This window comes from Scyliorhinus canicula, chromosome 23, assembly GCF_902713615.1.
Source record: "Scyliorhinus canicula chromosome 23, sScyCan1.1, whole genome shotgun sequence".
Lineage (NCBI taxonomy): Eukaryota > Metazoa > Chordata > Chondrichthyes > Carcharhiniformes > Scyliorhinidae > Scyliorhinus > Scyliorhinus canicula.
Genome location: NC_052168.1, coordinates 11,446,154 through 11,470,936, shown reverse-complemented (window position 1 = coordinate 11,470,936; position 24,783 = coordinate 11,446,154). Strand labels below are relative to the sequence as shown.

Here is a 24,783-nt window from a genome sequence, read left to right as displayed (position 1 = left end):
TGTTGTGAGGGAACAGTGCTAACCACTGTGCCGCCCCCAATTCTGGCATGTTGTTTATTCCTGAGTTGTATCTTGCCAGTATTAGTATCTGTGCCTTGAATAGCCAACACCCTAAGTTCCAAGCAACCGCCTCTCTAAACCTCTCTCTCTCTATCTTCCCCTCCTCCTTTAGACTCTGTTTAAAGCTTACCTCTTCATTCTAAATATTCATCAAGCTGCCCTAACATCTCCTTACGTGGCCCCTGTGGAGCACCTTGGACTGTTTCCCCCCATTATCCAGGTGCTATGCGGTACAGGTTGGTGTCGCCATACTTCCGAACATTTCCAAAGTAATTCATTGATTGTTGAGCACTTTGGGGACACTCTGAGATTAGAGCATGGTGCTATAGAAATGCATTTGTAATGTCTATTGCTGTTAATCCAGCACCCCGACATGGTCAGGCACAGTGACGACCGCACCCCCCAGTCAGTCCGCCACAACAATTTGATGAGTTGACTGACCGGTGGGGGTTGGTGAATGTCACCTTAATACCAGGCAGAGATGCACAGATCAAACAAGGTGGATTAAGAACAAGCAGAACAATGTTAATCACCTTTCCCCAATTTTGAGGTAGGCCGATGCTTTGCATTCGTTCATACAATGCCAGTCTTGCATTTCTATAGCATCTTTTGAGGTGACAAAACGTCCCCCGCCGCACGCCGGGAGCAGCGAAGGTCGGGCCCTGTAAGACGTTACTTTTCTCTGAGGAACGGATGGGCGTCACGTTCCCATGTCGCTCCTGCTACAACTCCAACGTGGTGGTCGAGTTTTGGATTCTGCTCTTCTCCTGAATCACGTGGAAGTAATGGCCACCGATGTGCTGGAAATCCACCGCGAACAGGCCGAAGAGGAGGAGCAGGATCATCGCGGCGACCCACTCGCATATCGCCGCCGCCGTTCTCCTCTTCAAACTGTGCAGCAACACCACTGTCGGAACGGTCAAGGAAACAGGCGGAGTCATCGATTCATGGGGTTTTACAGCACAGAATGAGGGCCCATCGGCCCATCTTGCCTGCGCCAACCATCCAGCACCTATCTACTCTAATCCCTTTATCCAGCACTTGGTCCATAGCCGTGTGCTCTACAGTGTTTCAAATGCTCATCTAAGTGCTTCTTAAATGTTGTGAGGGTTCCCGCCCCTACCACCCTTTCAGGCAGCGAGTTCCAGATCCCGCCACCCTCTGGGTGAAAAGGTTATTTCCTCAAATTGCCTCTACAAGTATTGTCCCATACCTTAAATCTATGCCCCTTGGTTATTAACCCCTCTAGGTTTCTTCCGATCTATATCCCTTGTAATTTGGTACCTCAATCAGGTCCCCTCTCAGCCTTCTCTGCTCCACGAGAAACAGCCCCAGCCTATCCAGCCGCTCTCCATAGCTGAACCGCTCCAGCCCAGGCAACATCCCGGTGAATCTCCCCTGCACCCTCTCTAGCGCAATCATTTCCTTCCTATAGTGTGACGACTATGGTGTCCTCTGCTTTGCTTTATCTGGATGGCTTGGATGCACAGTGCTGAACAAAGAACAACAAGCTTTGTTAACGAACAAAACTATAAATTTATTTGCACTGCTTACTATGATTTGTTCACATTCCTAAAGTAGAAGGTTAAAGTATTCAACTAAGCTGTCTCCAACTGCAGAACTCTCAAGTACACAACTTGCTCTCTCTGTCTCACGCCTCATCTTCTCTAACCTTCATCTGCTTGTCTGTATCTTCTTCTGGCCCACAAGGCTTAGCCTCATCCCTTATATACTCATCGGACTAGCTCCCTCTAGTGGCTGTCTGTATAAACTTCATTAACCCTTGCATTGCCTTCATGCATGATATTACCAAAGCGACCAGAACTGCACACAGTCCTCTAGCTGTGGCCTAACCAGCGTTTTATACCGCTCCTTTGCAACTTCCACGCTCTTATATTTTATGCCTCAGTCATCAAAGGCAAGCGATGATTTGGTTCCAGGTTACCATGTACGAGAAGAAGGATTTTCTCCCCTGATTTGTCTTACATACAAATATATGAATTAGGCCCCTCGAGCCTGCTCTCCCATTCAATACGTTCGTGGAAGAAAGTTCCAGAGACTCCGGACCCTCGGAGAGAGAAAAATGCTCCGCATTTCTGTCTTAAATGGGCAACCCCTTATTTTTAAACAGTGATCCTCTAGTTCTCGATTGTCCCACACGAGGAAACATCCTCTGCACATCCACCCTGTCAACACCCCTCAGGATCTTGAGAGTTTCAATCAAGTCGCCTCTTGCTCTTCCAAATTCTAGTGGGTAAAAACCTAATTGTTCAACCTTCTTATAGTCTCATAAGTTGTATTGAAGTGACTAGTCCCCGAATGGGGGAGGCGCCGTGGTTAGCACTGCTGCCTCACGGCGCTGAGGACCCGGGTTCGATCCCGGCCCCGGGTCATTGTCCGTGTGGAGTTACATAAGAACATAAGAACATAAGAACTAGGAGCAGGAGTAGGCCATCTGGCCCCTCGAGCCTGCTCCGCCATTCAATTAGATCATGGCTGATCTTTTGTGGACTCAGCTCCACTTTCCGGCCCGAACACCATAACCCTTAATCCCTTTATTCTTCAAAAAACTATCTATCTTTACCTTAAAAACATGTAATGAAGGAGCCTCAACTGCTTCACTGGGCAAGGAATTCCATAGATTCACAACCCTTTGGGTGAAGAAGTTCCTCCTAAACTCAGTTCTAAATCTACTTCCCCTTATTTTGAGGCTATGCCCCCTAGTTCTGCTGTCTGTTATGTTCTTATGTTCTTATGTAACTCCACACGGACAATGACCCGGGGCCGGGATCGAACCCGGGTCCTCAGCGCCAGTGGAAACAACCTGCCCGCATCTATCCTATCTATTCCCTTCATAATTTTAAATGTTTCTATAAGATCCCCCCTCATCCTTCTAAATTCCAACGAGTACAGTCCCAGTCTACTCAACCTCTCCTCATAATCCAACCCCTTCAGCTCTGGGATTAACCTAGTGAATCTCCTCTGCACACCCTCCAGCGCCAGTACGTCCTTTCTCAAGTAAGGAGACCAAAACTGAACACAATACTCCAGGTGTGGCCGCACTAACACCTTATACAATTGCAACATAACCTCCCTAGTCTTAAACTCCATCCCTCTAGCAATGAAGGACAAAATTCCATTTGCCTTCTTAATCACCTGTTGCACTTGTAAACCAACCTTCTGTGACTCATGCACTAGCACACCCAAGTCTCTCTGAACAGCGGCATGCTTTAATATTTTATCGTTTAAATAATAATCCCGTTTGCTGTTATTCCTACCAAAATGGATAACCTCACATTTGTCAACATTGTATTCCATAAAGTTTCCAGAGTTCCAGAGTTTGCACATTCTCCCCGCGTCTGATGGGTCTCACACCCCCACAACCCAAAGATGTGCAGGGTAGGTGGATTGGCCATGCTAAATTGCCCCTCCATTGGAAACAAAGAAGAATCGGATACTCTAAATTAAAAAAAAAAGAATATTCCCCAAACGCTCCAATATCCATCCTAATCGGCTGGCTTTCTAATGTGAGAAAGAATTCTGGTTGATTTTACCCCTACCCCACTTATTTCCCCCCCCCCCCCCCCCCCCCCCCCCCCATACTGTCCCTCGAGTGCTGAGGCCCAGAGGGCAATCAAAGAGTCCGTGCTCCTGCGCCCACCTAAAAGCAGTTAACACAACACCATGAGTAGAGCCTGAGGCCTTCTGGTCTTCAAGGCCTAGCATCAGGGTCAAGTTACCAATGGGATTTCCCATTGAAGCCCCCCCCCCCCCCCGGGAAACCCACAGGCGGGGGCAACGGAATTGCTGTTAATTAACATATTGCCTCGTGGCTAAAGGATACCCAGGCAGAGGCAGACTGTGCACACAAGGCTGCAGATGATCCGAACTGGGCCAATCCAATTCCCGCCATGCCTTGGTTGTATCTTGTAGGTGAGTGCCGCCTGCAGCCAAAAATAGACGTTCCCGATAAAGAACGCGAGAAAGGCCCCCACCAGGTGCACGTGAATCTGGTTGACGGTCTGTGGAGAAAATAAACGGAGGGGTTAGCTTTGCTGGCAAAGTTTGCGTTCCTTGCTCGCCTCCCCCTGACTGGGTTGAATTACTTGAAGTAACATGATGCGTCCAGCCAATAATGAGCTACGTTGTCACTTAGTAGGACAGGACTTGGGATTCGCTGAAAAGAAGAGAGACATATGGTGTCGAAGTTTTTCAACTTGCACTCATCAGATGTAAGAATGCCAAATTTCAAAGGGAACAACAATTTATACCGCATGAGAAAAATATGCTAATCGTTTGGCAAGTTAGCTCCGATTGGTTGAGGCACTGCCATGGAGAATGCATTGCATTTTTAAAACAAATTAAACAAAAGCTTGGGGGACAATAGTTCCCGGGTGCAATCAGAGCCCACCCCTCCAGTGTTACGTCCAGGGACCCGCCCCTTACTTAAAGTGACACTTGGGGACAGCGGCTTCAAACCTCCCCCCTCCCCCCCTGTTTTTTTCCCACCAGCTGCAGCACTCTGCCAAGAAATGAAACTCCCCACTTCTTTTTTTTAAATATTTCTAATTAAGGGACAATTTAGCCTGGCCAATCCACCTACCCTGCACATCTTTGGGTTGTGGGGGTGAGACCCACGCAGACACGGGGAGAATGTGCAAACTCCACACGGACAGTGACCCAGAGCCGGGATCGAACCCGTATCCTCGGCGCGGTGAGGCAGCAGTGCCAACCACTGCGTCACCCTGCCACCCCGCCTCCCCGCTTCTGACGCTGAGCGGGAGCCTAACGTGACGAGTTACCTGAAAATTCCCCACCATCGAGCCCCCGACTGCACTCAAACACCCGGCCACCAGACTGACGATGTTCAGGGCCGACTGGTGTCCATAGTCTATCACTTGCTGGTACCTGATGACGCAAACCCAAGTAACTGCAAAGAACGAGAAAGAGCGCCTTTAATCAAAAACATCCGTTCCGAATCGTGTGTCATTCACAATGTGGCCACTTTTCAGGTCATGAGAGATGAAACAGCAGAGACAGATGATCTAGTTGTTATCATTTTGCTGTTTCGGGGGCTTGTTCTGTACAAAATGGCTGCCACAATTCCTACATTTCAACAGTGAAGACACTTCAAGAGCCGCTCATTGGGAAATCCTGAGGTCATGAAAGGTGCTATATAAATGTAATATCTTTCTGGTCTTCCTTTATGATGAGTCTCGGATTTATTTCCCACATTTGTGTCTCTTTTCTGTCTTATTTGCAGAGGATACATGGCCATTCAGCCCATCGCGTCCATGCTAGCACCCATGCTCCACTCGCGCTTGCTCATTCAATCCATCATTGCGACCAAGGCTCCTTCGACAGCGCCTTGCAAACCCACGGCCGCGACAATCCCAAAGGACAAGGGCAGCAGATGCATGGGGAACACCACCACCTGTGAGTTCCCCTCCCAGATCCTCACGAGCGCTGGGTCAAATAGCCTGGACTCCCTCCCTAAGAGCGCTGTGGGTGCACCTACATCTCATGGACTGCAGCGGTTGAAGAAGGCGGATTGCCACCGACTTCTCAAGGGACAATTAGGGACGGGCAATGAACGCTGGCCCAGACAGCCAATGCCCACATCCCTTGAATTAACAATAACCTCCACTCTCTTCTCCCTCGTGTATTTTTCTAGCCTTCCCTTAAATACACCCATAGCTTCAGCCACTTCCTGCTGTAGCGATTCCACATTCTCATCACCCTTTGGCTCCAGAAGATTCTTCCGAATTCCCTGTTGTTGAATTTCGTGGTAACCATAGAATATCATAGAATCCCTGCAGAGCAGAAGAAAGCCATTTGGCCCATTGGGTCTGCACCGACGAGCTGGAGGAGCATCTGACCCAGCGCCAGTCCCCCCACCCTATTCCTGTAACCCCGCTAAACCTGGACTGTGGGAGGAAACCGGAGCCCCCGGAGGAAACCCACGCAGACACGGCGAGAACGTGCAGACTCCGCACAGACAGTGACCCATGGTCGGAATCGAATCTTGCATGGCTGTGCCGTATCCTGCAAAGGAATGCCGTGTATCGTAGGAGACAGCGTACTCAGAGAAACATGAGTCTTCTATGTTTTGCCGCCGGCCACTGGTGATCATTGGATTGGGAATGGGAAACCCCCCGCCCCTTGCAACCCTCCAGGATTAACCTGAGGCCTCCAGGAATAGAGGATCAACCTCTATAAGCAAACCCTGTGGACAGATCATCAGCAGGGGCAGATATTGGAAAAATATTGGAGATTGGAAAAAAGGCTTTTTGACTGGCAGTCAAGTACCATCCAATTAGGGCAGCACGGTGGCACAGTGGTTAGCACTGCTGCCTCACGGCGCCGAGGACCCGGGTTCGATCCCGTCCCCAGGTCACTGTCCGTGTGGAGTTTGGACATTGTCCCCGTGTCTGCACGGGTCTCACCCCCAGAACCCAAAGATGTGCAAGGTAAGTGGATTGGCCACGTCAAATTGCCCCCTAATTGGAAAATGTTGAATCAAAAGTACCGTCCGATCAGGGAATGATGTCTTATCGATTTCCGAATCCGTTCAGGAAAGCAGGGTGGGGCAACGGGAGGCATGTCAGATGACCCACAGCAGGGGGCTGGGACGGTTGGAGGCAGGTGGTCACGTGATGAAACCTCCAGGAATATGTCCAAGCACAGTGGGCAACCCTGGCCAGGCCCCTCGCTCTTTATCATTGGGTAACCTGGCGCCAACCAGCGATCGATCCCCCGCTCTTTGTGACACTGCGTTGTGGCGTTGGCTCCACACCAAGCAGGCGATTCACTCGATAACCCTCAGGGGCAATAACTTTGCTCCTCCCTGAGGTCCGGTTGAAATAGTTCTTTCGAAAGGAAACCGAATTGAAGATGGCATCCGTGGCCTACTCACCCAGAAAAGACCCGACGTTCATGACTTGGGCGAAAATGCAGCTCTGGGGAGGTTCTGCGCCGCAGACGCTGAGGGGGGGAATCAGAAAGTCAAAGGTCAAGCGTTTCTCACTCACACGAGCGAATGGTAATTTGGGGCGGGATTTCTGGCCCTTACCCGCCAGCGGAACCTTCTGGTCCCGACAAACACGTCCTTACATTACACAAGGTTTATAGTGCAGAAACAGGGCATTTGGCCCAACTGATCACTGCCAGAGATTATTCCATGCTTATCTCCTACAACCCTGCTTCGTCTAACCCTATCCCGCGTATCAATCCAGTCAGTGCTCCCTCGTGTGTTCTATTCGGCTCCCCCTGCTCTCTGCTCTTCATCTCAGCTACACCCTCTGGCAGCGACTTCCATGTTCTCCAGTGAAGACGTTTCTCCTGAATTCTCTACTGGGTTCATTGGCGACTATCTCCCATTTACGCCCCTCGCTTTTGGACACTCCTGCGGAATTCAACCTCTGTGTGGGCGGAATTATGCGGCTCTCGTCAGGGGGCGAGCCGTGCAGAGGTCCACTGACTTCAGCGGGGCTGCAAGATAGTCAAGAGTCGTGCAGCACAGAAAAGGCCCTTCGGCCCATCGCATCTGCGCCGGTCAAAAGCAACCACCTAACTATTCTCGCCCCATTTTCCAGCTCTTGGCCTTGTCCGCCCTGGGAACAGCTTCTTCCCCACAGCTACTAGACTCCTCAACGACTTCCCCCCCTCGGACTGATCTGTTCCCTGTAAGAGCACTATTCACGATGGCCTATGCTGTTCTTGCTCATGTATTTGCTTCGTTTGGCCTCTTATTCCGCACTGTAACCAATCACTGTTTGTCGATGTGCCATTTGTCAATGTACTCTGTTCTTTTTGTCTACTATGTACGTACTGTGTACGTTCCCTCGGCCGTGAAAAATACTTTTCACTGTACTTCGGTGTACATGTGACAATAAATTAAATCAAATCAAGTGCACATGGTAGGGGATGGTTTAGCATACTGGGCTAAATCGCTGGCTTTTAAAGCAGACCAAGGCAGGTCAGCAGCACGGTTCAATTCCCGTACCAGCCTCCCCGAACAGGCGCCGGAATGTGGCGACTAGGGACTTTTCACAGTAACTTCATTGAAGCCTACTCGTGACAATAAGCGATTTTCATTTCATCTAAATACTTCTTAAATGTTGTGAGGGTCTCTGCCTCCACCACCCTTTCAGGCAGCGAGTTCCAGACTCCCACCACCCTCTGGGTGACAGATTTTTCCTCACATCCCCTCTAAACCTCCTGCCCTTTCCCTTAAATCTCTGCCCCCTGGTCATTGATCCCTCCACCACAGGGAAACATTTCTTCCTGTTTATTCTATCTATGCCCCTCATAATTTTATACATCTCAAAATCACGCTGTAAAATTCCACACCATGTCTACCCAATTGATCTCCTTCATATTTTAGTGATCCTTCTCTTTTCTAGACCCAACCTGTTCAGTCTTTCCTGATGGTTGTGGATGCCATAGAAAGCCTACAGTGCAGAAGGAGGCGATTCAGTCCTTCGAGTCTACAGCCCTCCACCACCGACGCACAGTGGCAGCCGTGTGTACCATCTACAAGATGCACTGCAGTAACTCGCCAAGGTTCCTTCGACAGAACCTTCCTAACCCACGACCACCACCATCTCTAGAAGGACAAGAGCAGCAGGTTCCTGGGAGCCCCACCACCTGTTCCCCTCTAAGTCACTCACCACCCCGACTTGGAAATAGATCGGCCGTTCCTTCGCTGTCGCTGGGTCAGAATCCCGGAACTCCCTCCCTAACAGCACAGTGGGCGTACCTACCCCACAAGGACTGCAGCGGTTCAAGATGGCAACTCACCACCACGTTCTGAAGGGCAACTAGTGATGGGCAACAAATACTAGGCCTAACCAGCGATGCCCACATCCCAGAAATTAATTTTTATAAAGGGCAAATCAAATATACATAAAATGTACAACAAAACAGCGAGACACAGTGCTGTCGACACCCTCAGTGTAATAATAATAATCTTTATTATTGTCACAAGTAGGCTTACATTAACACTGCAATGAAGTTACTGTGAAAAGCCCCTAGTCGCCACATTCCGGCGCCTGTTCGGGTACACGGAGGGAGAATTCAGAATGTCCAATTCTGTCCAACAAGCACGAATTTTGGGAGGAAACCGGAGCACCCGGAGGAAACCCACGCAGACACGGGGAGAACGTGCAGACTCCGCACAGGCAGTGACCCAAGGCCGGGAATCGAACCCGGGCCCTGGCGCTGTGAAGCAACAGTGCTAACACCTGTGACACCGTGCCGCCCACTTGCGATTTGGGACATGGCGGAAGTGGGTTACGCTGCACCTGGAACTGTTTCGAAGGAAAAGTGAGAGTCTTCAGGTGAGGAGGGGTGGAAAGCGGGCGCAAGAGGACGATCCCGTAAGGTTTGAAAGCTTTAAATTGGGACAACATTGGTTGTGCCCAGCCGGGATATCAGGAAGCAACTGGGCACTCATGTCTGACAACACCCCACATCCCAACACTATTAAGTGCGGGAAATCATGCAATATTCCGAAATTACCTGATGTAGGGGAATTGCACTGTGATGTTCACAGACTCATTTACCATCGCCATTCCGAACCTGCGGAAAATTTACAAAGAAAATTAAGTTTGGCGTAAAATGCATTGGGTTGACACAAACGCGGGACCACATACGACAACACGAAAAATGAACCAGGCAAGAGGGGGTTAAACTGTGAACCGGTGATTGATAGGATTGCTGACTTTTAAATGGTTATTGAACTTCACAATGACACAATCGCGGACCAGGCGAAAACTATCAGAGAAAGAGTCACTAAAAGTCCGAAGGTTGGCGACAGTTAAACTCCCGTGAAAGATAAATATTCAGGCACATCGGAATAAATGGAAATGCCGGCCTTCCAACAAAATAAATGCAGCTTGAAAAGAGAAACCTGCGTTCCCACCTTATCCCCATAACCCTCGATTCGGGGTCTGGTGTCCTTGTACATGAAATACCAAGTTAGCATGCAGATACAGCAAGCAATTAGGAAGGTAAATAATATATTGGCTTTTATTGAAAGGTGTTGGAGTGTAAAAGTAAGGAAATCCTTCTGCAAGCGCCAGGGTCCCAGGTTCGATTCCCCGCTGGGTCACTGTCTGTGCGGAGTCTGCACGTTCTCCCCGTGTCTGCGTGGGTTTCCTCTGGGTGCTCGGGTTTCCTCTCAATGGGCCGAATGGCCTCCTTCTGCACTGTATGTTCTATGTTCCCTCACTGATTACAAATCTGTCTCTCTCAGCTTTGAACATACTAACTGACCCAGCCTCTCCAGCTCTCGGTGGTAATAATTCCACAACTTCACTACCCTCTGAGAAGACTCAATGGGCCGAATGGCCTCCTTCTGCACTGTAAATTCTATGATTCTATGATCTCTGTCTTTCATAAGGGCGACATGGTGACGCAGTGGTTAGCATTGCTGCTTCACGGCACTGAGGACCCCAGTTCGATCCCAGCCCCAGGTCACTGTGTGGAATTTGCACATTCTCCCTGTATCTGTGTGGGTTTCACCCCCACAACCCAAAGATGTGCAGGGTAGGTGGATTGGCCACGCTAAATTGCCGCTTCATTGGAAAAAAAAATAACTGGGTACTCTAAAATTATTTTCTTTTAATCTCAAATGTTTTCAATGGACGAACCCTGACTCTGAGATGATGCCCTCTAGTCCTAGACTCTCCCACAATGGGAAACAACCTCTCAGCATCGACCCTGTCAAGTCCCTGAGAATCCGACATGTCTCAATAAGGTCGCCTCTCATTCTTCTAAACTCCAATGAGCACAGGCCCAACCTACACAACCTCCCCTCATGAGAAAATCCCAGCACAGCCCAGAAACACACAGCTTGGAGATCGGAGAAACCATCTTCCTGGTTTGTGACACACCAATACCTCAACAACCTTTGATCATTTGAGGCAGGGCACGTGGTCAATGATATCTCAGATGTTACCAGTACTCCTGTGGGTATGTGTTTTGACTTTGATCCTTTGGTGTGACTTACATTGGGTAACACAGAACAAGCTCAATCCAGCATCTCCATAAAGTCAGAAGCAATATGAATTTCAACATTTCCACATCGCGCTTTATCAGATTCAATCAATTCAAAATTCTTAGCACAGTGAATCATGCTTAGAGCTAAGTGCAGTGTAGCAGCAAACGGGCACATTAAAAATCAGAATGTCCATTCGGCCCATTTCAACTCACCACACCTGTATGCTAGCCCCTTCCGTACAGTATCCACCTTGAAAGGAACCTACTTGCCTCACATTCCTTGCACCAGATATCATTGAATCATAGAATCGTAGAAACGAATGGCCTACTGGGAACCAGAATCATAGAATCCCTACAGTGAAGAAGGAGGTCATTCGGCCCATTGAGTCTGCACCGACCCTTGGAAAGAGCAACCAACCTAGGCCTATTACCCCACCCTATCTCCGTAACCCGTTAACCACACTTAGCCTTTCGGACACTAAGGGGTAATTTAGCATGACCAATCCACCTAACCGGCACATCTTTGGACTGTGGGAGGAAACCGGAGCACCCGGAGGAAACCCATGCCGTCACGGGGGGAAAGTGCAAACTCCACACAGACAGTCGCTCGAGGCCGGAATCGAACCCGGGTCCCTGGCGCTGTGAGGTAGCAGTGCTAACCACTGTGTCACCCTGCCGCCCCATGTCTCCCTCTTTAAGAAAAGCATTTCTTCTCAGTATTCGATCTAAAATTATTTCTCACTTATTTAAACGTAAGCTACCCAATCTTACCTCATAGTTACGTTCGATCCCGAGAAACCTCTGTTCCCGTTGATAGCACTTTGGCCTCACGAGGTTCTGACTTCAGGACGCACTCCAGCACTTGAGCAAAGGCCAGCGCAGCACTGAGGGGGTGCTGCACTGTCGGGAGTGCTCAGGCGGGAATCGGTGGGCCGGGCAACTCCAGCGCGAAGGAGCGGCGTGAACCACTCCGGCGTCGGGCCGCCCCAATGGTGCGGAATCCTCCGCACCTTCAGGGGCTAGGCCGGCGCCGGAGCGGTTTGCGCCGCACCAGCCAGCGTGGAAGGGGCTCGGCGCCACACACCAACTGGCGCCGAAGGGCGTCCGCCGGCCGGCGCGAGTTGGCGCATGCGCGGAAGTGCCGGCGTGTGCTGGCGTCATCCAAGCGCATGTGCAGGGGGGGTTCATCTCCGCGTGGCCTTGGCGGATGTCCACAGCAGCCGATGCAGAGGAATAGAGTGCTCCCACGGCACAGGCCCGCCCGCAGATCGGTGGGCCCCGATCGCGGGCCAGGCCGCTGTGGAGGCACCTCCCGGGGCCAGATCCCTCGTGCCCCCCCCCCCCCCCCTCCCCGGAGGCCGCCTGCGGAGCCAGGTCAGGTAAGTACCTGCTGTAATTTACCCTGGTGGGACCGGCCTAAAACGGGTGGCCACTCGGCCCATCGCGGGCCAGAGAATCACCGGGGTGGGGGGGGGAGCGGCGCGATTCCTGCCCCAGCCAAATCCCCGGCGCTGGAGAATTCGGCAGCCGGTGGGGGCGTTATTCACGCTGCCCCCCCCCCCCCCGACGATTCTCCGACCCGGCGGGGGAGTCAGAGAATGCCGCCCCTCGTCTTTTGAGTGAGTCATTAAACCGAAGCTCCTTGTGCCTATTTGGGTGGACGTAAAAGATCCCCCGGCACCATAATGAAGAAGATTTGGGAGTTCGCTCCAATATTCAACCTCAATCATCACCATGAAATCAGATTATTGGGCCTATATCACGTTGCCCTTTGTTTACGGGATATGGGCGTCGCAGACTAGGCCAGCATTTATTGCCCATCCATAGTTTCCCTTGCGAAGGTGGTGGTGAGCCGCCTTCTTGAGCCGCTGCAGTCCATGTGGTGTAGGTACACCCACAGTGCTGTTAGGGAGGGGGTTCCAGGATTTTGACCCAGCGACAGTGAAGGAACGGCCGATATGTTTCCAATTTGGGATGGTGAGTGACTTGGAGGAGAACCTCCAGGTGGTAGAGTTCCCAGGTTGAGGGAGCGAGGGCTTTTCTCACGGGAGCGAAGAAGGCAGAGAGGTGACTTGATAGAGGTGTACAAGGTGATGAGAGGCATGGATAGAGTGGATAGCCAGAGACTTTTTCCCAGGGCGGAAATGGCTGTCACGAGGGGACATCATTTTAAGGCGATTGGAGTAAGGTACAGGGGAGATGTCAGAGTTCGGTTCTTTACACAGAGAGTGGTGGGTGTGTGGAATGCACTGCCAGCAGAGGTGGTGGAGTCAGAGTCATTAGGGACATTTAAGAGACTCTTAGACAGGCACATGGACAGCAGTAAATTGAAGGGGTGTAGGTTAGGTTGATCTTAGATTAGGATAAATGGTCGGCCCAACATAGTCGGCCGAAGGGCCTGTACTGTGCTGTTCTATGTATCTGCCGCTCTTGTCCTTCTAGATGGCAGTGGTCGTGGGTTTGGAAGGTGTTGCCCAACAAAATAGGCCATTCAGCCCCTCGAGCCTGCCCAGCCCTTCAACTAGATCGTGGTTGACCTTCTCCCTCAATGCAATTTTCCCCACGCTGTCCCCTCTTATTCACGAGTATCTAGAAATCTATCCATCTCTGTTTCGAATGTTCGGAATGAACGAGAATCAGCGTACCTGGGGTAAAGAATTGCAAAGATTCACTACTCTCTGAGCGAGGTAATTCCAGCTCATCTCAGTCCTAAATGGCCTGTCCTTATTCTGAGACTGTGTCGCCCCCCCCACCCCCACCCCTCCCCTCGCACCCCCAGATTATACAATCCATTCTTCCAATTAAAGGAAACATCGGCCAAAATCTCCCGCCCTCGTTCGTGGATGGGACTTGCGCCGCTGAGAGCGAATGGGGTTTTGGCTGGAACGCCAAATTCTCCGTTCTCACTCGCGAGGCGTACCGCCACAGACGGAACCGGAGAACCTCGCCCGTCCTTTCTAAATCAGCCCTGTCGAGCCCTTTAAAAATGTTGTCAATTTTAGCAACAGCGGAATTCTCGCCCTGAACCTCTCCGCCTCTTTGTCCCCTTTTCGTAAGCTTCGGAAACAAATGGCTTCACCCAATCCTTTACTTACCCGTCCTATTGTCTCTCTTCTACGTCCCAGTTTCTGTGAAGCGCCTTTTAGGGTTCTCTCACAGTAAGGGTGCTATTTAAATGCAAGTTGCTGTTGGTAGAACATGGAGGATGATGGGGAGGGATTTGGCCTTTTGCAGACCGGGCGGGTGGCTCAGTGGCTCGCACTGCTGCCTCACAAGGACCCGGGTTCAATTCCAGGTCACTGTCTGTGCGGAGTCTGCCCGTGTCTGCGTGGGTTTCCTCCGGGTGCTCCGGTTTCCTCCCACAGCCCAAAGATGTTTAGGTTAGGTGGATTGGCCGTGCTAAATTGCCCCTTAGTGTCCAAGGGTTAGGTGGGGTTGTAGGGGAGGGTGCTGTTTCAGAGGGTGCATATTCAATGGGCCGAATGGATCCTAGAAGAGGAATGAATCAGGAAAGAGCGTTCAGATAGTATTTGTCTTCAGCCTGTGAGCAAACATTGGCAAGGGGCAGAATTACTGCCCATCCCTCCTTGCAAGGGATTGCATTAAGACTTTGAGCTCAAAACGTGGGGAACTGTTGGCCAGTCTCAAGATAAAGGTGACTGGTTCCCAGAAGGCCATTAGTGAACGACTTGGGCTGCCGGAGCAGTGCAGCGGCCGACATGGTTGTTTTCCGGGTGCATAGCGAGCGAATTGGGAAGGGGATAGATTGGCGAATCGTGGAACCTCGTGCTCCAATCACTCGTCTGGCCCGGTGTGAATCTGACCCGGATTGTCGTGGCGACGCCCGTAAACATGGCATGCGCCCGGTCCCGTGGCATACTTACACGGCCCAGCAGCCGCCCGCCGCAGTGACTGCCAGCAGGATGGGGAGTAAACTCCATGCCCACATCCTTGACGGTCTGAAACGGAGGGGGAAACCAACAGTTAGTTACTCTGAGACACGGCATTACCCATTGCTATAGACCGCAGAACCTGCCTCAAGCTGTCACCTCTGAGAGCCAGTGTCTGCACGTCCATAAGCTCTCGACTGGAATTCGAGATATCTCCAGATTTTAACCCAAAACGGACCCAATGCTTAAAAGAAGTTCGTTTGCCCGCTGATCGCTGCGCGTTTTGCGGACAGATTGAGGTTGTTAAGGCTCCTGTTGAATCTTCTTCAGTGAAATCATCTCGAGCCACATAATCCTGCCTTCTGTTCAATTTAAACCATGGAAAACAATCAAAACGAGCGGGATTCTCCGGCTCCCCCAGCCGCACGTTTCTTGGCGGCGGGATTCTCTCTTCCCACAGCCGGGGGGTTGCGCTGCCGGCGGGAACGGATAATCCCAACAGCCGGAGATTTCCGGCCAATATACGAAGTCCTTAAGGAGCTCGACAGGGTAGATGCTGAGAAAATGTCTTCAAGTACCCTGGGGCAGCAGGGTAGAATGGTGGTTAGCATAAATGCTTCACATCTCCAGGGTCCCAGGTTCGGTTCCCGGCTGGGTCACTGTCTGTGCGGAGTCTGCACGTTCTCCCCGTGTCTGCGTGGGTTTCCTCCGGGTGCTCCGGTTTCCTCCCACAGTCCAAAGATGTGCGGGTTAGGTGGATTGGCCATGCTAAATTGCCCGTAGTGTCCTAATAAAAGTAAGGTTAAGGGGGGGTTGTTGGGTTACGGGTGTGGGGTGGATACGTGGGTTGAGTAGGGTGATCATGGCTCGGCACAACATTGAGGGCAGAAGGGCCTGTTCTGTGCTGTACTGTTCTATGTTCTAAGTCTAATTGGTTATGTTCATGTTTATCTGGTGTATGTTGTTGTCCCTCTATTTTTTTATTTATTTAGAGTACCCAATTAATTTTTTTCCAATGAAGGGGCAATTTTGCGTGGCCAATCCTGCACATCTTGGGGTTGTGGGGGCGGAACCCACGCAAACACGGGGGGGATGGCGCCAACTCCACACGGACAGTGACCCAGAGCCGGGACCGAACCTGGGACCCCAGTGCCACGAGGCAGCAGTGCTAACCACTGCGCCACCGTTGTTGTCCCTTCAGACAGACTCTCTTCCTATAGAGTAGCATCGGGTGGGCGGGGGAAGTTTATTTATTCATTTGCAGGAAAACGTGCGCCACAGGTTAGGCCAGCGACAATGGAAGAATCTGTCAAGCCATTTGGGGCATTGATCGCTTGCCATTCCTCTGCCTGTCATTCTCCTTCTCTCCTGAAGGCGTTGCCTCTTAAATGAAAATACGGTTCCCGGGGATTCGTTCAGCAGCTTTGAGCACTTGCCCGTTGTTCAGTTGTTTGGAATTCGTGGTGAACCTGGCCAGGTGAGGCCATAAAAAAACACACAAAAGACAAAGCTGGAGTGGCCCTTCAAGGATGCCCCACCGTTGATGGCTGATTTTCTGCCCCAACTCCACTTCCCACACTTGCCCTAAATATCCAAATAAAAAAATCTATCGGCGTCTGGCTTGAATGTACTCGATGACAGACCGCCCTCTGGGGTAGACACCTACAGCCCTTTGAGCGAAGAAATTTCTCCTCATCTCAATCCAAAATGGCCGACTCCCTTTATTCTGAACGGTCGACCCCAGTTTCTGGATTCCCCTCCCAGGAAGAACCTTTTCTCAGCATCTACTCTGTCAAGCTCCTCGAGAATTTCGTCTGTCCTATCTCTTGTCGCGCTAAATTCCGAGTAATACTTGGCCTGGCCTACACAATCTCTCCTCGCCGGAAAATCCTCTCAGGCCACAAAGCCGCCTATGGCGCTCCCGCTGGGTAAGGAGACTCTGCGCGAATACTGCATCCGCTAGGCCTTCCACAGCAATCCGTTGCTAGGGTTGGGTACTAGCCCTCAAGGGCTGCACTGATGGTTAAGCCAGTAGCCCTGCCACCTTGTGCGCCAAACCAAGGAGAAGGCCGCAGTTTTAAATGGATTCAGTTGAAGGGGCAACCACCTCATCCACTGATTCGGGTGATGGGAAGGGGTGGGGGGAGCGGTGGCGGACTTGAGCATCCGTGCGATGCCCTACGTAGCCGAATAGTCCGACACTATCATGCACTGAAGAGAATCTGCGCCTTGTTGGCAGGAGATGGGAGGGGAAGAAATAACAATCCAACAGGACCTCTTACTCCCCCCCCCGATCGTCCTTTCTTTCACGAAATCGTTTCGGAAGCAAAGTCACACGTACATTCCCTGCTCACTGAACATGTTTCTGCGGTTTTCAAGCAGTTAAGTTTGCTTAAGTAAGTCATAATTTGAATGTTTTTCATTCCCTGCCCTTTCCCATTAAATCCCACATAGCTTGTATTCAGTACACCGCCAGGGATCAGTCAAGAAGACGTCTATATCAATGTGGATCTCTGCAGGAGTTCAGAGTCAGGATATTAACTATTTATAATCATTAAATATTTACTTGACCAAAGTTTCTATATTTATTCTTTGGCATAGTTCAGTTAACCTCTCTCCGTGGCTTTTTCCAACAGGTTCTCTTCTATTTGTGGCTGGATTTTAATCTCCACAAGCAGATATTCTTCTTTGCACAAGGGCTTGCATCAATATTTCTCCCTCTTATTAGAATCACTGTCTAGTTGCGACATATTTTTGTTCTATATTTCTTACTGCAAAACACCGGTGATACCCACAATGTATATTTTTCCCCATTTTACGTCCAGCAGCAGAAATGAACGCACCACCTGATCAGTGCTCACAGGCTAAGATTAATTGGTCAGGGGCAGCACGGCGGCGCAGTGGTTAGCACTGCTGCCTCACGGTTCGATCCCGGCTGTCCGTGTGGAGTTTGCACATTCTCCCCGTGTTTGCGTGGGTTTCACCCCCACAACCCAATAGATGTGCAGGGTAGGTGGATTGGCCGCGGTAAATTGCCCCTTCATTGGGAAAAAAAAATAATTGGGTACTCTAAATTTATTTTTAAAAAAGATTACTTGGTCAGATTTATGTGGCCAGTGTAATATTATAGCGAACATAGAACATAGAACAGTACAGCACAGAACAGGCCCTTCGGCCCTCGATGTTGTGCCGAGCCATGATCACCCCACTCAAACCCACATATCCACCCTATACCCGTAACCCAACAACCCCACCTTTAACCTTACTTTTTTAGGACACTACGGGCAATTTAGCACGGCCAATCCACCTAACCCACGCATCTTTAGACTGTGGGAGGAAACCGGAGCACCCGGAGGAAACCCACGCACACACGGGGAGGATGTGCAGACTCCGCACAGACAGTGACCCAGCCGGGAATCGAACCTGGGACCCTGGAGCTGTGAAGCATTTATGCTAACCACCATGCTACCGTGCTGCGAAGCAAAAGCATTGCTTATTTATTCTTTCATGCATGTGGGTGTCACTGGCACTGGTGTCCCAACCCCAATTGCCCTTGAACTGAGTGGTTTGCCAGGCAATTTAAGAGGGCAGTCATTGGGCGGGGTTTACCAACCGCCCCACCGCGTGCTTTTCGGCCCGCTGTTGTCAACGGGATTTCCCGTTGTCGTTATCCCTTGTCGCCGGGAAACCTGCACGCCAGCGTGGGCACGGAAATTCCCCGAGGCGTGAACAGACGGCAAATCCCGCCCATTGCTGTGGGCCTGGAGTTGCATGGTAGGCCAGGCCAAGAGAGGATGGCAGATTTCCTTCCCCCGAGCGCATTACTGAACCAGGTGGGGTCGTTTTTAACGACTAGCATTGATAATTTCACACCACCATTATGAGGGACTAATATTTAATTCCAGATTTTTTAATTCATTTAATGTAAATTCCACCAGCTCCCAAGGTGGTATTTGAACCCATGACCTCGGAGAATTAACCTTTGGATTACTAATCCAGTGATATTACCACTGCGCCGCCCTCCCCATATCGCGAGGGCTGCATAAACAGACAGCCTCACACAGCCATGTGGACAAGCCTGTTTCTTTAGAAAATGTAACAAAAGAGAGTCTGAACACTTTGCTTTCATAGAATTTACAGTCCAACAGGAGGCCATTCGGCCCATCAAGTCTGCACCGGCACTAGGCTATTGGCAAATACTTAGGTTGGTAACTCTGGGAGAAGATTGTGTGTTGCCTTGCCTATCATTCCATAAGAAAGGCTAATAATAATAATTTTTATTTGTGTCACAAGTAGGCTGACATTAACACTGCAATGACGTTACTGTGAAAAGCCCCTAGTCGCCGCATTCCGGCGCCTGTTCGGGTACACGGAGGGAGAATTCAGAATGTCCAATTCACTTGACAAGCGCATCTTTTGGGACTTGTGGGAGGAAACCGGAGCACCCGGAGGAAACCCACGCACACACGGGGAGAACGTGCAAACTCCGCACAGACAGTGACGTAAGCCAGGAATCGAACCTGGGACCCTGGCGTTGTGAAGCAACAGTGCTATCCACTGTGCTGCCGTGCCGTGGCTAAGAGACTGGGTAAGCTTTGGAGGACCCAGTTATTGGTGTAGGTTATAAGGGGCGAGATTCTCTGGTCCTCCAGCCACCTGTTTCTCGGCCACGCGCCGTACACTGGCGGCGGAGTTCTCTACCTGTCAATGGGGTTTCCCATTGAAGTCACTCCAAGCCGCCAAGAAACCCGCGGGCGGGGGTGCGCTGCCGGTGGTGACAGAGAATCCCAATGGCCAGAGAATTCCGACAAAGGTTTTCCAACATTTTTCATTCGCTGGGTTAGTAATCCAGAAACCCAAGCTAATGCTCTGGAGATTTAGCTTCAAATACTATTATGGCAGCTTGTTCAATTGAAATAATCTGGAATGGAATCCCTCCAGTTCAAAAGGAGGCCATTCAGCCCATCGAATCTCCACCGACCTTCTAAAAGAGCAGCCTCCCTAGGCCCACTCCCCCCCCCCCCACACTATCTCTGTAACCCCACCTAACCTGCATGTCTTTGGACACAAAGGGCAATGTAGCATGGCCAATCCACCTAACATTGTTGGACTGTGGGAGGAAACTGGAGCACCCGGAGGAAACACGCGCAGCTGCAGGGAAACGTGCAAACGCCACACGGTCACCCGAGGCCGGATACGAACCCGGGTCCCTGGCGTTGTGAGGCAGCAGTGCTAACCACTGTGCCACCGTGCCACCCCAAATAATAAGTTAGCCTCTCAGTAATGGTGATCATGAAACCATCGTCAATCGTGACCGTCTGTGTGGAGTTTGCACCTTCTCCCATGTCTGCCGTTTCCTCCGGGTGCTCCAGTTTCCTCCCACAGTCCAAATATGTGCAGGTTAGGTGGATTGGCCGTGCTAAACTGCTCCTTAGCGTCCAAAGATATGCAGGTTGGACTTGGTTACGGGGGTCGGGTGAGGGAATGGGTCTAGGTAGGGGTGCTATTTCGGAGAGTCGGTGCAGACTCGATTGGCCATATAGCCTCTTACTGCTCTGTAAGGATTCTATGAATTATCTTAAAAACGCTTCTGGTGAGGACGGCACGGTGGCGCAGTGGCTAGCTCTGCTGCCTCGCGGCACCGACGACCCGGGTTTCATCCCGGCCCCGGGTCACTGTCCGCGTGGAGTTTGCACATTCTCCCCGTGTCTGCGTGGGTCTCACCCCCACAACCCAAAGATGTGCAGCGTAGGTGGATTGGCCGTGCTAAATTGCCCCTTAATTGGAAAGTGGAAAAAAACCAATCTGGTTCACTAATGTCCTTTAGGGAAGGAAATCTGCTGTCCTTACCCGGTCTGGCCTACAGGCGACTCCAGACCCGCAGCAATGCGGTTGGTTCTCAAATGCCTGCTGAAACGTCCGGACAAGCCCCTCAGTTCAAGGGCAATCAGGGATGGGCTGGTTTAGCCAGCGACGCCCACACCCCCCCAAAGAAAACAAACGTCTTGCCGTAATTAATTTATATTTTGATCTTGCTTTGCAATTAATTACAGCTCACAAAGAGTTAACTCCCAGAATTATGAAATGAAGCAATGAACAGAATCACGCGCACACAAGATACTTAGAACAAATTTGAGGTCAGATAACGAACGCTAAGTATTTTTCTTTTAAAAAAAAGATGTTGCTCCTTTTAATGGATTACTTCGCCTACCAGAATTTTGCCCGGCTGACAACTTTGTGGAGGAATATTCCAATGCCGCACTCAGGTGATTAAAGATTCGTATTATAGTTCGGCATGTTCAGCTGTGTGGGGCTTCGTCGGAGAGGCTGACCCAGTCTGGTCCAGGCGTGGAATCAGGACCTCGGGATCCCGGCTGATGGCTTTCTGAGTTCTTCAGTCTTCCTGTCCTCTCTCCCTATTGCAGGGAGCGGGGCGGCGGCCGTACAGCTGAGGCTAGTTTACAGACTAGGAACTGAACCTTGGTTCTGCGACTCTTAGCCAACTAGCATTTTCCAGAAAGGGCGGGGGGGGGGAGGGGGCTTTGAATTTATTTTTTAAATCCAATTTCCTGTTTAATTTGCCGTTTATACTTATTTATATATAGTTACAAACGCAGCTCACTCACCTCTTTCCAAGTGATAAAGTGAAAGTAATAGAACCAATCCCTTGTGCGTACTTTACCTCTACACGTGCAGAGACAGAATTTCCATTTGGAAAGCCTTGAACTTCATTCAGAGAGAGTTACCGTGTGTGCTCAGTAATAAGGTTGTGGAGTATATAATTTTGCCCTGAGGTGGGGGGAAAAAAATCACAGTTAACAGGGTTAGTTTGAATCGTGGATTCAAATAGATAAGTTTTCCTTTTTTTTCCCCGATAAAAATGCTACCAACCTCCATAGATTACGCAGCCAGGATTTTAGAGTCATTTATCTCAATCTCCTATCGCTGCTATATTAACACAATAAGCCCAGTAAGACGGAATTGTTGTGGGTCATGGCTCATCCAGGAGACGCGAAGATAAAGGTTGAACCAAATTTATTTTAGCTCGAAAGTGAAGCCGCACCCAGGGCGAACATTAGTGTCCCAGCCCGGGGCGAACAGGAACTCCCAGTCGGGGTCTGGGATGGAATTTAAAAGGCTCGATAATTGCTGCCTCACTGCGCCGAGGTCCCGGGTTCGATCCCGGCTCCGGGTCACTGTCCGTGTGGAGTTTGCACATTCTCCTCGTGTTTGCCTGCGTTTCGTCCCCACAACCCAAAGATGTGCAGGGTAGGTGGATTGGCCGCGCTAAATTGCCCCATAATTGGAAAAAACGAATCGGGTACTCTGAATTTATTTTAAAGAAGGCTCGATAACGAGTCCCAGCTGGAAGGGCCTCTGCCCGTTACCATGGGAACCCGTACTCCATGAGCCCCTCAGGGAGATCGAGTGATCCCTTATGATCCCCGTGAGGGGTTATCACAGCGCAGAAGGAGGCCACTCGGCCCATCGCATCTGCACCGGCTCTCCAAGTGAGCATCATGGCCTAGTGCCCTTCCGCAACCTCCTTAACCAGTCAAATCCCCCTTTTATTCACAGCATAGGCCGCAAAATGAAAAAATGTTCTCTTCATCCAGTCCTAAAAGTGTGAATTACAAAGCAGACAACTCCGACCGACACGCAAGTGTCCAGCCAGCGAACCAGGCAGGGTCGACTAACAGTTTCCATCAGCACGGTCCAAAAATTATCACTTCACCAGAGGCGCGTAGTTCAAGGGTTTTTCGATCAGATCCCCGCGAGCCAGCAGCACTGTCTGCAGCAGCAAAGTTTCAGGGCAATGTATGGGGTGCATCGCCCTCTGTGTACTCCGCCATCCCACTTGTCACCCAAAACCTTGCCGCACGTGGAGCACCGGACCGGGATAATCAATGTGTAGAGTGAAGGATTTTGATATCCCCCCTGCACATTGTTCCTATTCAAACAATCATCCAATGCCCTCTCGAGCGCCTCGACTGAATCAACCTCCCCCGCACTCCCAGGCAGCGCATTCCAGACCCCAACCACTCCAAATGACATACCCTGCGGGATTTTCCGTCGGCAGCGCACCAGCCCCCCCCGGGTTTCCCAACGGGACGGAGGATCCCACTGCTGGCGGGGGGCACGCCGTGCCTGGAAAACATGACTGGCGGGATGGAGAATCCCGCCCACCGTCTTTGAACATGAGATCGTGGAATTTCATGTCCCTGGAGTGATTAGCACAGATGTGTTTAAAGGGAAGGTAACAAGGAACATGGGAAGGAAAGGAATAGAAGTTTACGCAGATGGGGTGAGATGAAGAGGGGTTGGGAGGAGGCGCACGCGGATCATAAACGGCAGCATGGGCTTGATGGGCTGAATGGCCTGCTTAATTGATGTCAATTCTCTGGCCGAGATTTTACGGACCTTCCCGCTGGTGAGATCTTCCGGTCCCACCGATGGCAACCGCCCCCCCCCCCCCCCCCCCCCCCCCCGGCCGCCCGCAGGTTCCCCGGTGATGGTGGGTATTAGTAACGGGAAACGCAGTTCACCGCGTGGGGGGAGGGGTTGGCAAATACCCCCCTATGCGAGAAGCGGCCAGCCCACATCCGCCTGCGGGAGCACGGCGACGCGGCCTGAAAATCTGGGGAGAGTCAGGAAACGCTATTCTCTCCGGAGGAACGCGTTTCCCCGGTTTTTCCCCGCCCCTCCCGCGCCGGCGACGGCACGCGATTCCCGCCCACAGAGGAGGGGGGATGGGGGGGGGGCTCAATTGAATGCATTTGAACATGATTACCCAGCCCTCGGCCTAGGCACTGAGCACCTGTGATCTTTCGCACTTGCCACATCCAGAGACACCGCCGTTAGTCCAGGCCTGCCTGCCGGCGAATGGTATTTGGCACTTTGGGCACAGAGATATCTAGGAGGTAGGCAATTTGCCATAGCCCCTGCCTAACGGCACGGTGGGTATGCCTACAACACAGGGGCTGCAGCAGGTCCAAGAAGGCAGCTCACCACCACCTGCTCAAGGGACAATTAGGAATGGGCAACATACAACCGCCTCACGGCGCCGAGGTCCCAGTTTCGATCCCGGCTCTGGGTCACTGTCCGTGTGGAGTTTGCACATTCTCCCCGTGTCTGCGTGGGTTTTGCCCCCACAACCCAAAAATGTGCAGAGTAGGTGGATTGGACACGCTAAATTGCCCCTTAATTGGAAAAAATAATTGGGTAATCTAAATTTTTAAAAAAAGAAGAAAAAAAAAGGAATGGGCAACAAATGCTGGTCCCAGCCAGCGACGCCCACATCCCATGAAGGGATTGTTTAAAACCACTACACCCAGCCGGTAGACTGAACCCACGCTATTAGCATCATTCCGCATCACACTCTAGCCGCCTGAGCTAACAGGTCGCCCGGTATTTAAAGAATAAACGAACAAAGCAGGAAATCATTATTTTGAGCGTACTGCTTGCCTCCTGTAGTCGAGCGGCCAGCTCCAAGTTGCCGACATTCCTTCCGGCGCCAGCGTGGGACTTGCCTTGGAGTCTCGAGGTTTTGGGTCCAAATCCACCTCGGGACCTTTCAGTGCGAAACCAATCAAAGCGAATACCTCCGGCGCACGAGCGAGGGAGTGCCGCACTGTTGGCTGTGTCGTCCCTCGCACGAGATGTTAAACCGAAGCCCCATCGGCCTGCCCGTGTGGCTGTGGAAGGTCCCGGGCGTGGGGCAGTGCCTTGTGGCAGCCACAGGCCTGAAGTAACTTCAGCCGACCTGTGCAGGGGTTTTTCATTGAGTGTGCGTTACAGATCTCCCCAGCTGCTGCGGACCGATACAGTG

At 51.1% G+C, this 24,783-nt stretch overlaps 1 protein-coding gene across 3 annotated transcripts; it reads right to left on the bottom strand.

Moving 5' to 3' along the window:
- On the bottom strand, positions 1–24,447 carry LOC119956461 (modulator of macroautophagy TMEM150B-like). 3 transcript variants are annotated; one of them, XM_038783728.1, is made up of 8 exons: positions 24,413–24,447; positions 21,581–21,743; positions 14,949–15,023; positions 9,583–9,642; positions 6,977–7,044; positions 4,863–4,990; positions 3,905–4,082; positions 1–967 (listed from the first exon to the last, which is right to left on the bottom strand). In XM_038783728.1, the coding sequence occupies exons 3-8, from the start codon at positions 15,011–15,013 to the stop codon at positions 783–785; spliced, it is 684 nt and encodes a 227-aa protein (XP_038639656.1). In that variant the 5' UTR covers positions 15,014–15,023; positions 21,581–21,743; positions 24,413–24,447; the 3' UTR covers positions 1–782. The 3 variants fall into 3 exon arrangements, with proteins under 3 accessions (XP_038639656.1, XP_038639657.1, XP_038639654.1); XM_038783729.1 differs by having other exon boundaries at positions 21,637–21,743; XM_038783726.1 differs by lacking the exons at positions 21,581–21,743; positions 24,413–24,447 and adding an exon at positions 21,166–21,412.
- Between the last annotated feature and the right edge of the window lie 336 nt (positions 24,448–24,783).

What these genes read in the sequence shown, in the direction of transcription:
- LOC119956461 (XM_038783728.1), bottom strand. Translation starts at nt 15,013, where the DNA reads ATGTGGGCATGGAGTTTACTCCCCATCCTGCTGGCAGTCACTGCGGCG. An exon ending in GCGGGCGGCTGCTGGGCCGT is followed by an intron (nt 9,643 to 14,948) that starts GTAAGTATGCCA and finishes AATTTTCCGCAG; the next exon opens with GTTCGGAATGGCGATGGTAA. An exon ending in CACAGTCTGCCTCTGCCTGG is followed by an intron (nt 968 to 3,904) that starts GTATCCTTTAGC and finishes CCGTTCCGACAG; the next exon opens with TGGTGTTGCTGCACAGTTTG.